The sequence below is a fragment of the Eretmochelys imbricata genome, chromosome 3 (genome assembly GCF_965152235.1).
Source record: "Eretmochelys imbricata isolate rEreImb1 chromosome 3, rEreImb1.hap1, whole genome shotgun sequence".
Taxonomy (NCBI): domain Eukaryota; kingdom Metazoa; phylum Chordata; order Testudines; family Cheloniidae; genus Eretmochelys; species Eretmochelys imbricata.
In genome coordinates, this window is record NC_135574.1 from 85,226,524 (window position 1) to 85,238,805 (window position 12,282).

Consider the following 12,282-nt stretch of genomic DNA (forward strand, 5'->3'; position numbering starts at 1 on the left):
ATCAATCATGACAACACTAACTACATAATTCTTATTTCATGATTTTTCACTGTGTTTTGCAACTAGCAAGTTGTACAGATTCATTTAATTTGTATGTGTTGCTTGTTATGGGGGTATATGGAGTTTTTTTTCTTTTTAATTACATAAATTATAGTGACAAATTTTCAGGTTCTGCTTCAAGCTAAGAAACCAACAGTAGTGCTCTACACTTACCATGCTAAGTCAACTAATATACTTCATGCAGCAACACAAGAAATTTTACTATGAAAAAGTACGTGGCATTGCACATTCAACACGTCAGAAGACAAGCAGCACAAGCCATTGAGTAGGACGTATGTGGGTGAATTGAGCAGTCTGACTTAATTCCCAGCTCTTCTGTAACTTGTGGTATGACTTTAGAGAAGTCTAGGGTTGCTAGGTGTCCAGTTTTTGACCGGAACACCCACTCGAAAAGGGACCTTGACAACTCCAGTCAGCACTGCTGACCCGGCCATTAAAACAGCCATTTAGTGCAGCGGGGCTAAGGCAGATTCCCTGCTTGCCTTGGTGCTGCACAGCTCCCGGAAGCAACCAGCATGCCCCTGCAGCTCCTAGGTGCAAGTGCAATCAGGGAAGTTCTACACTCTGCCTCCACCCTGAGTGCCACCCCCACAGCTGCCATTGGCTGGAAACTGGATTATTCCTATAATTAATGGGGAACAGATGCCCCAAATCATCTCTCCCTTCATCTCTACTCATGGCATTGACAACAATTAAAGGACAAAGGAGGCATCACTGGACTGGGGAGGGATCCTGGAAGAAAGGAATTCCACCACTAAGACTGCTCGAATGTACAGTAAGTCACTTAAAGACGTCCTGATTAACGTTGTTTCGTTGTTACGTTGCTGATCAATTAGGGAACATGCTCATTTAAAGTTGTGCAATGCTCCCTTATAACGTCGTTTGGCAGCCACCTGCTTTGTCCACTGCTTGCAGGAAGAGCAGCCCGTTGGAGCTAGCTGGTGGGGGCTTGGAACCAGGGTGGACCAGCAGCCCCCCTAAGTTCCCTGTGGGACAGCCGCCCAGCAGGCTATCAATTGTTGGCAGTTCAGCTGTCCCTCCTCCCACTGCCATGTGCTGCTCCTGCCCTCTGCCTTGGAGCTGCTCCCGGGAGCCTCCTGCTTGCTATGCAGGGGCGGGGGGGAAGAGAAGGGGACTAATGTCAGGGTTTCCCCCTCCCCCTGCTCCTCCACCCCATCTCCATGGGGCGGGGGGACATGACAGGGCTCAGGAGGGAGGGAGCTTCCTGGCAGCAGCAGCTGCTATCCCAACTTGCTGATCTACTTAAAAAGACAGTTTACTTAGAGTGGGGTCAGCGTACATAAAGAGGCAATGCACATCTCTCTCTCACACAGGGTTTGTGCCTCTGTCTCTGTCTGCCATGCTGTCTCCCCTCCCTCCATTTGTGCTGCCTTGTAGAGTGTGAGGCTACATTAACAACGAGTTAACCCTTGAGGGCTCAGCCAAAAGCTAGTTCATCATTTAGCAGTAAGGCATTCCCTGGGAAATATCTCACCCTTTGACTTCACCACCTCAACCAAGCTTCACAATCATCATAGCTGTGTACAGTATTAAATTGTTTGTTTAAAATTTATACTCTGTGTGTGTGTGTGGGTGTGTGTATATAGTTTTGTCTGGTGAAAAAAATTTCCCTGAAACCCAAACATCCCCCACCCCCATTTACATTAATTCTTATGGAGAAATTGGATTCACTTAACATCGTTTCACTTAAAGTCGCATTTTTCAGGAACATAACTACAACTTTAAGCAAGGAATTACTGTAGTGAGAGATTTTTGCTTTGAATTCACTTAGCTTGTTAGGTTAGGCATTAGTTGAGTTCTACCTTTTATTTCTTTGTAACCAATTCTGACTTTTATGCCTCTTTACTTGTAATCAGTTAAAATCTATCTTCTTATAGTTAATAAACTTGTTTCATTGTTTTATCTAAACCAGTGTGCTTGCACTGAAGTGTTTGGGAAACTCCATTGAACATAACAGGATTTATGCATATCATTTTCTATTAAAAAAAATGATAGACTTTATAGGAGCTTGTATTGTCCAGGAGAGGGCTGAGCAGTATATGACACACATTTCTGAGGGAAGTCTGGGTCGGCAAATTTGCTGGTATTCCCTTGCAGTGTAATTCAAGGGTGGCTGGCTGTAGCACCCTGGCGGTATAGCTGGGAGTAATTTGCAAGCTGAAGCGACAGTGAGATCAGGCCATGAGCGATCGCTGTCTCAGCAAAGCTGTGTAAAAGGCACCCCAAGTTGGAGAACTGAGGGAACACTGCTGTTCAACAGTACAGATTTTACCCTGGGAATTCTCACAACCAGACATTAGGAGTCCCAAGCCCCTTTCCCCCAACTTCCTCAGGGGATGCCGCCCAAAAAAATCTGTTCCAACTCCTGTTTACCCTTGAACCATCTTTCTTCTATAATGAGTATGGGCATGGGCCAACTGTTGCTGGTCTGAGATAGAACACATTGCTACTGCAGTGCACAGGATATAAATCCCACCCCACCCAAGGCTAGGATGTAAGGCTAGGATTTCCCCACACCTGGACCTGTCACTTCACTGAACAAAGTGGATGGTGCAAAGGGGAGTTCCCCTTCCCTCTCCTCACAATTCCTTAAGAAAACTCCTCCTTCTGTAGCCAGACAAGAGGACTCTACATCTAGTTGCAGTGAGTACATTCTCTCTATGAAGATATTTTAGATAGTTTTGTCCATAAAACAGTCACTCCAGTCCCTTAGTCATTTTGGCTGCTCTTCAAATTACTTTTGATCATCTGACAACATCTCTAGTACTGCGGTACCTTAAAACTGTACAACAAATTCCTGTTGTGGACTCTCTGACTAGTACCATACAGAAAGGGTCAACGATCACCTCCATACTCCACAAAGTGAAGCTTCTGGATATGCAGCCCAGAAGTGATATTGGCATCCGGGTGAATTTGATTTAAATCATAATTTAAATCACTAGTCAGGAAGATTCAATTTAATCATGGATTTCTACATAAAAGTGCATTCTTGTTGGTTATTATAACTTTAATACATATTCTTCACAACTCAGAGATAGATGTAGGTTTCATTTTTAGAAGGTACACACTATACATTTTTCAAGTGATTTATTTTAAAAACTTTTCAGATTAGTTTTACAGCTCTATCAGAAAATGAATGATTGTTTGGTTGTTTCATTTACCAAAGCTAATTGAAGCAGATATTTATGAAGTCATTGGGAGGTGAACTATCTCTAGTTCAACAGGTTAATCATTAATATTTGGAGGATATTCTTGCCTTGCTGTATTAGGAGGAGAAATCACCAGACAGACATTTAAATTGTTGTGTTTAACTAAAACAACATTATGTATTCTGGATTTTTTTTCCTTCAACAGCAAACATATATTTTAACAAAACAAGCATATGAATTTTTGAATTTTAGTTAGTACAGTTTTTTTAAATCAGCTTTGTTTTTATTAAAATTGTTTTTAACTAAAATAGTTAAATGAAATATTTATAAAAAATTAAATTGACTGTCAGCCAGGTCAACATGAGAAACTTAAAATATTGGCTTTGCAGCTAACTCAGTCGTCTTCACCTTCATTTTCCTGTTTGTTCATAATCTGGAAAAGAAAAACAAGCTTTCCTGCTTTTTCAGGTCCCAAACGATTTCTCAATTTGGAATGAATTAGTCCAAAGGAAGAAAATATTCTTTCTATACCAGTAGAAGAAGCTACTGCTGTTAAAAGTGAGATGATCACTTCAACAGTCTCTGAATCCAAGTGGTTAAGTGACTTCAGTTCACTGGTGTGACTTTCTTTAAAACATCATCAGCAAACATATATTTCTTGAATGGTTCTTATTCCCAAACCAGGTCTCTTTTACAGCCTGCTGCCATTACAGGTTTTCCCTTCTAGTGAGAGAATGGTATGGTAGATCTCAAAGCAATGAAGGCTACACTCAGAAAGACTTCAAGACTACAGGAATATGCTGCTCAGTTTCACTTTTGTTTCTACTTCTTCTCCTTGTTCAGATCTATTCCGCCCCCAACAATCTTCTATTCATTGTACTTTTTGAAACTTTGCACTTTGAGAGAGAGGTAAGGGATTGACTCTGTGTACACAAAATTAAAGAGGGACAATTGGGTTGAGGTTTATTTCTCACCTCGATATATCATTTATTTATTTATTTAAAACATTTTTGCTGTTAACAAGCATGTTATCTCTGGAGACACAAATCCACAGTTTGAGAACTGCAAAACTAAGCATCTCTGATGGTATCTTCTAGACTGAGCACTGAATCCTGTTGGGTAGATAGAAAGAATAACCTAAATAATCTATACAGAAGCCCCTGGAACTCTATAAGATTGGGTCCCTAATCCATGAACTATTGGAAGTCATTTACAAAACTTTTCTTAAACATTACATGACTATATTGTCTCATACTATAGAATTAGAATTTATAATCCCTATTCCATGATGAGATATCTTTGAGCTATAATGTATTTTAATTAAAACTATCTTTAGATAGATTTTTTCCTCAAAAAGCATTTTATCAAAAAAAATCCAATTTTTTTATTATTTTTTTAAATCATTGATTTTTATCCACCCTGATTGGCATTTTTGGCAACATATTACTGTCCACTATCACCTTTAAGTCCTTTTCATCATCATCTCTTTCCAGTTCCTCTTTCTCGTGTCCAGTGTAGTTTTTGGATCATTTCTCACACAGATGTATTAGCTACCATTGTTTGAAGTTCAGTCTCATTTTATTTCCTGCCAATATTTCTAACACTTTAATGACTCTAGGTACAAGTCCCTTATAATCTTTCCAACACCCATTTAAAGTATATGAGCAATATCCCCATTTTACAAATGGAAAAACTGAAGGTGTACAAACAACTTTTAAGTTTAAGACAGAAAAATTATACTTGGGGGGGGGGAACCAACTCTTACAAGTAACTCAAAGGATTATTATAACAAAGATTTTTTCAGTTTACCTGATGCGTTTGACAGCACTGTGAGTATAGTCAGTTAAACTATTATTTCTTATTGTTTCCAAAGATTTTTCACGCAGTAACAAGGGTGAGAAGAGCCATAAAAAAGGAAAATGTAATTGTAAAATCACCAAAATTATCAGGGGAGCTCAGGGTCACCTGTAGTAACTGGAACTCCTTTAAATTCTCTTTTTGAAATTAACTAGACTTTATGCTGAAGGCTACAGCAGTCAGCTTTGGAGCTGGAATCAGATTTTCTGACTCCCAGTCGTGGACTTGGGCCAGTCCTCAGTCTCTCAACTATTAGTCTAGCCTCAGCATTATACCCTACTAACTTGGACCACGTCTACCCTACCACTTATGTTGGCAAAACTTATGTCGCTCCACTCAGGGGTGTGAACAAAACACCAATACCACCCCACGTGACATGAGTTTCTCTGCTGTAAGTGGCAGTGTGCACAGCTCTATGTCAGTGGGAGAGCTTCTTCCACCGACACAGCTGCCGCTGCTCATTGGAGGTGGTTTCATTATGTTCACAGAAGAACTTTCTCCTAACGGCACAAAGCGCTACACGAGAGATCTTACAGTGGTGCAGCTGCATTGGTGCCACTGTAAGCTCTCTAGTGTAGACGTAGCCTTAATGTGTCTTGCAAATTTAGAAAAAAGAAAAAGAGTACTTGTGGCACCTTAGAGACTAACCAATTTATTTGAGCATAAGCTTTCGTGAGCTACAGCTCACTTCATCGGATGCATACTGTGATCTGTAGCTCATGAAAGCTTATGCTCAAATAAATTGGTTAGTCTCTAAGGTGCCACAAGTACTCCTTTTCTTTTTGCGAATACAGACTAATACGGCTGTTATTCTGAAACTTGCAAATTTAGATTACTCTAACAAGCTATTTACCTGTACCAGGAGATCACAGAGGAATGTGTTAAAACTGAACCCAATACAGATTGCCCTCCACAGCACTGCACTGGACAGAATTCTAACCACTGTGTTCACAGTCATTCCTTTGTAAAGTGATAATGGAATTTAAATGATAATCAGTTTGTATTTTTAACATCCTGTTGCTTTTCCAAAACTCCACTTGACTATACTGATGGAAGTCTACATAGAATTAGTCATCCGTGGAAAGATAAGAACTTACAAGTGTCTTTAAAAACTGAATGTGTACAGAGCAGCTCTGTAAATACACCCTTATACACACACACACAACACACATAATAGTTTTGTTTAAAAAAAAACAAAACACTGAACACTATCCTATGTTCCTATAGGTCTGAGTGATTTGAATGAGGTGTTTAGAATTATATTCTCCAGCAAATATTCATGCTGTCTGAAGTGTGCATCAACATTTGATTTTTTAAAACCTTAGATACAGCTAAGTTTTAATCACAGAATTGCAATACAATGAAATGAGATGAGCAAGGAATAGTAACAGCTAGCTAGGGCACTACAATCCCACCCGTGCAGCATGATAGGAAGGAGAGCAGCACATCTCTTTCTCGGCCTAGCTATCAGCTAGTATGGATCATAGAATATCAAGGTTGGAAGGGACCTCAAGAGGTCATCTAGTCCAACCTCCCTGCTCAAAGCAGTACCAATCCCCAACTAAATCATCCCAGCCAGGGCTAACATCTAACAATTACCAGACTTATTAGAAACTACAGCACAGTTCTAGACCGTAGTGATTGGAAAAGTAGAAGCATTCACAGCAGGTCATTCTTTTGGATTTTAAAAATAATTTTGATGAAGCATTGGCACCTTCTGTGTTCAGGTAGCACACAATACCCCTAGGGGATTTTCCATATTTAAAAACCTCACACATTTAGTAGACATACTGAATTACCTCACTAGGACAACAAGAAAACCTAACTTTTTAGCACCACTTCACTCAATTTGTACTAGACTGTGCTATTAAATGTATCACAAAATGGATAAGGGACACTTACCACCACCACATTACTGAGCAACTAACAAATTTCATATCCTTAACAATTCTGGGGTTGGGGATGAAAATATTTATTCAAAAACAAAATAAGATATTTGACGCAACAGTTGAGAGAGACCTCCACTCAGCCCATACAGAACACACTGGCTAGCATGAATATACCCAAATACTCTTTAATTTGGTTTATTTGTGTGGAACGGGGTTGTTTGTTAGCTTTGTCTTTTTTTTTTTGCTAAAATACTCAGGGCCTGCTTGGGGCCCTGAACATAAGTGCTTAATTAGCACATTTATGAGCTATATGAAGCCCGGATGTACCAGTCAGTGGAGTTGCACCTGCATCTCACCACCACCACCACCTCCACACAAAGTCATGTTTTGTAAATACGTTTTTTGAAAGCTGGATTTTCTACTTTAATACAACGTTTACAAAACTTTTTCAAGAGTTAGGTTATTTAGCCTATTTAGCCTATTTTTCCCTTTGCCTCACCATCCCTCATGACTTCAAGTGAAACAGTAAAGTTACTGGGTGGAGCATGGGGCAGAAAATTGCTGGTGCCCATCTTTTGCAGGGAGAAAGGGACACTGAGACACACACACATACTTTACTACCAAGGCTACCACAGGTCATCCTCAAGCCCTTACCCCAATCAGGACACCGTGACTCCCCCACACCCCCCTCCTACCACCCCCCACACACATGCACAAGGGCTCTCCCCAATCTCCCTGATACTGCTCACCCACCAACACACACACTCCCCACTTTCACCCCAGGGCTGTCCCCCTCCCACAACCAACCCCCATCTTCACCCCAGAATTGTCCCCTCCCTCCCACTGCCCCCCACCTTTACACCCTGGCTCTCTCTCTCCCACTGTCCCCCCCCCAAAGCCAACCCCACCTTCACACGCCCCTTGTCCTATGTCGTCCACACACACACACAGAGGCACCGCCAGCTCCCCCTTCGCACCCGGACTCGCCGCACAACTACCGATTCCCCGCAAACCGCGCTCCCCTGTATATGTGGGGCAGGCGGGGATTTCTGGGAATTCCCACTGGCGGGGGGCGCGGCAGCCAGCCCCGCCCAACCCCGCTGTCACCGCCAGCCCCTGCCCCCAGGGGCCACCGACAACCGCAGCCTCCCCCGCGCCCGCCCCACGGCGCGAAGCTGCGGGGTCGAGATGGTGCCCCGGGAGCCTGCGGTCGAGCATCAAGGGCGGCGGGGGTGGGGGAGCACACCCAGGGACTCACGGCACCGCGGCCGCCCCCGGCTCCCCGCCGCCCCAGGAGAGCCGGGGGACCGAGCCAGGAGCCCCCGTTCCGTGCCAGCGCCGCCTCCCCTCTTACCCGTCCTTGCGCCGCGCTTTGTAGACGTGCCCATAGGTGCCTCTCCCCACTTTGCAGCCCTCGTACTCGAACAGATCCTCCACCCGCTCGCGCTCGGCCGCCAGCTTGGATTTGAACTCGTAATCCATGGCTCACCCATGGGGGAGGGGGGCGCGGCGGGATCAGCGCCCCCAGCGCCGGGAACCCCCTCCCTGCACCATTTCCTTGTTTTGGGTTGCGGTGTGTTTTTTTTTGTTTTTTGTTGTTGTGTGGTTTTTTTTTTTTTTTTTTTGCTCCCCTCCGCCGCCACCCGCTTCAACTGGGGCGGCTCGCAGCGTCGCGCGGAGCATTCTGGGACTGGTAGTACAGCTGGCGGCAGGGGTCCGAGGGCCCCTGGCGGCAGGCGGCGGTGGGCGAACTACATTTCCCAGCATGTCCCTTAACACCCTGTCCCTGTCAGCGCCTGCGCTCTGGTCTCCCTGGGCTGTTGAGCGTTTCAGCAGGCGCTGGGAAGTTGCTGACTCTTCACTTTGCCCGGCTGAGGGGGAGCAGCGGCTGTATGAGGTGGGGGTTCGAAGGGAGACCGTGCTCCATACCTGCGCCGCAGCTGCCGCCTCAGCCCTTCGGCTGGGGGGGGATGGGAAGGACTCTGGTGCTGCCTGGAACTTGTTTATCTCGTGAGCTGCCACTCAAGCGGTGGCCCCGCCTTCCCCCTCACCTTTCTTCCCGATTGGCCCAGGCTAATCCCACCCATTCGCTCCTTGGGCCACGGGCATAGGCGGGAATGGCTGTCCTGCTCGTCAGTCAGGGGCCCTGCACGCGCTGCTGGGGCGGAGCTGCTGTGGACAGAGCGGCGGGGCCGTGGCAGCGCGGAGCGGGAGCTGTCTTCCGTGTTGCGCAGCCGCCCTCGGCCCGGCCTCGTGCCCCGCAGGGTGGTGTTGCCTGGACGGGGCAGGTGACGGCTCCGAGCGGTTGCGGAGGGGATGGAGCTGGGGGGGTCCATCTGTCCTTCCTCCGAGGGGTCAGAGGCGGAGAGAGCTGCCCCTCCCTGTGTAGCCCCCCCACACACACACCCTTTGCAGCAGAGCGGGGCGGGTCTGTCACCCTCGGACCCCAATAAAGTGCGGGCAGAAGAGGCCCGGCTGGGTAACGCTTTAGTTTCCTTCCCGACCAGACCAAGAGAACAAGCGATCTGAAGGTGTCCACTAAATCCTGCATTGCACGCTGACATTGCATTAGGGCAGAATCATGGCTTAAGGAAGTGTTGCAAAACCAAAGGTTTGCCCAGAACTCGCTTCACAGAGGTGAACCTATATTGCCGGCCAGCCCATGGCGGTGGGAGTGAGACACCATGTGCACTCCTGACTCACCATCGACCTGACAACATCCCCAAGAGGCTACTACTCTGTAAGAGGAATCATCTAGTCTTAAATCCGTCTTAAGCATGATTATCAAGAGAAGGGTTACATCCTTGGTGTACATTTAAGTTGGGTTGGAATAGCTACTTCAGTTAGAGGTGCGAAAAAACTACACCACTGATATCCATAGCTATGCTGACAAAAACCCCAGTGTAGGCACAGCTATGTTGACAGAAGATGAGGTCTGTCAAAATAACCAGTTTTCAGAAGTGAGCTGTAGCTCACGAACGCTTATGCTCAAATAAATTTGTTAGTCTCTAAGGTGCCATAAGTCCTCCTTTTCTTTTTGCGAAATAACCAGTGTCATTCAGGCATGTGATGTTCCTACAACAAATCTGTTGTTACAGGTTGCATCTACATTACAGGGCTATGCGAGCATAGTTATACCTAGGGCCCTACCAAATTTACAGCTCTAAAAAATGCATCACAGACCATGGAATCTGGTCTTCTGTGTGCTTTTACCCTATAAAATAAAGATTCCACAGGGGAGACAAGCATTACTTAAACTGGGGGTCCTGACCCAAAAGGTAGGGGGATTGCAAGGTTATTGGAGGAGGATCGTGGTATTGCCACCCTTACTTCTGAACTGCCTTGAAAGCTGGGTGGCTGGAGAGTGGTAGCCGCTGGCAGGGGACCCAGCTCTGAAGGCAGCAGCACAGAAGTAACAGTCGCAATACCGTACCAGGCCATCCTTACTTTTGCACTGCTCCTGGCACTGGCACTGCCTTCCAAGCTGGGCTCCTGGGCAGCAGCTGACGCTCTCCGGCTGCCCAGCTAGGAAGGCAATGCCACTGCCAGCAACAGCGCAGAAGTAAGGGTCGCAATACCATGCTCCCCCTACAATAACCTTGTGACCCCCCCGCATACCCTTTTTTGAGTCAGGATCTCTATAATAACAACACCATGAAATTTCAGATTTAAATATCTGAAATCATGAAATTGACCAAAATGCACTGTGAATTTGGTAGGGCCCTAATTATAGCGATACAGGCTACATAGGGTAGACATATGTTTCAAGCTGTTCTCAAAATTTTAGTGATATATGGTCACATATAACCTTTTTTTTTTTTTTTTTTTTTTTTAAGGAGAAGCCATTTTGGCTTTTTTTTAACTGAAAATCAGTGCCATAAGGACTTTGCTCTGTCAACAATGTAAACCTCTATTATCAATTCTTCCATTATGCATGGAAAAAACTTCCCATCAAATCAATACAGCTGCCACCTTATCCTCAACTCACTTCTGCCATGACACCTACAAAACACTGACAGGTGATGTTGGCTAGGCATGGCAGGTGGTAAACTCAGACTATTGGCTAATATGCAAAACATACTTGTTTTACTTTTACCTTGTCATCCCAGAAATATCCTTTGTTCAATGAATCTACTTGTTGCTGATTATTATAAACAAAGACTGAGTTCTCTGGGGAGGGCCTGTTTTCTTGTTACTCATGTAGCAAGGTATGGACCTGAGTCTTGATGTGAGCTTTTTGGTGCCTTTGTATTGTCAGTGAATTCTAAACAATGTGAAAACATAACTTCATAACCAGGCCAATATCAGTCCTAAATATATTGGGCCTACAAAGGAGTCCTCAAACAGACATCGTGAAAACTAAGTGTTGAAGTTTTAGAGACTAAATTACTTTGAGCTCTCAAATATTTTAAATACTTTATTAATTTTTGAAATGTTTTTCTGCTTATTTTGAAGCTTCTCTCCCTTGTTTGGAGGCCTCCATGACTTAGTGTTTGGGGCTAAGGTAAGTAGAAGAAATTTGTCTTAATTGGAACCTCTAAATCGAATTTTGTATAGTGGTTAGTGTTTGGATTCAAATCCTGCACCTGATTGGTACGGCAATCATAAAGGGCTATAAAAGTCATGACAAGAAGCTTGTATCTGAAGTGGCAAAGGGGGACCATAATTATTCTAACATGATCATTTTTTTTTAGAAAGGTACATGAGTCAGCTTTGCTTCTGCCATAGCTCCAAGTACTTGTGAATCAGAATTGTCTGATAGCCTGCCTTCTTACTATGCACGCTTCTCTAATGGTGGATGCTGTCCTCAGCCGGGATTTATTTGTAGATACCAATAAATAAAAATCCATAAGGCCTGATCTTGAGCTGCTACATTGCTGTCTTGCCCAGTGAGAGGTATCAATCCAATGTTAACCAATATAATTAAATAAAATTACATACTTCAGAAGTGTTAATAAAAGTGTTAATAAAAATAAAACCACTATAGAGTTACCCTCTGTGGTCAAAATAATGCTTCAGTATTTCCCATTTCTCACATTTTTCCCCATCCTAAACTTCTGTCATCTTCCTAACTAAGCAACTCCAACTTCTCCACCATAATTTATCTCCCATTTGAAATCCCAGCTGTCTTTTTTATCATCTTTGTTTCTCTTTTCAAACACTCCCCACCTCCTCCTGCCTCCACTTTTCTGACAGTATTTCACCAGTTTCTTCTGAGAAAAATTGACAAAAATGCAACAAGCCCTTCGCCTTTTCCTCACCTTCCCTTCCCCTCCTACAACTCATTTTTCCCTGTCACTGATACA

At 44.2% G+C, this 12,282-nt stretch overlaps 1 protein-coding gene and 1 long non-coding RNA gene across 2 annotated transcripts in view; one reads left to right on the forward strand and one right to left on the reverse strand.

Moving 5' to 3' along the window:
• CDK19 (cyclin dependent kinase 19) overlaps positions 1–8,743 on the reverse strand; it is a 234,114-nt gene extending 225,371 nt beyond the window's left edge. The window contains 2 exon segments of the mRNA XM_077812943.1: positions 8,331–8,579; positions 8,582–8,743. Coding sequence (XP_077669069.1) covers positions 8,331–8,579; positions 8,582–8,743 — 411 coding nt within the window.
• Positions 8,744–9,196: 453 nt separating this feature from the next.
• On the forward strand, positions 9,197–11,801 carry LOC144262747 (uncharacterized). The gene is made up of 3 exons (XR_013345612.1): positions 9,197–9,716; positions 11,432–11,480; positions 11,671–11,801. It is a non-coding gene; the product is annotated as an uncharacterized LOC144262747 (long non-coding RNA).
• The last annotated feature ends 481 nt before the right edge of the window (positions 11,802–12,282 follow it).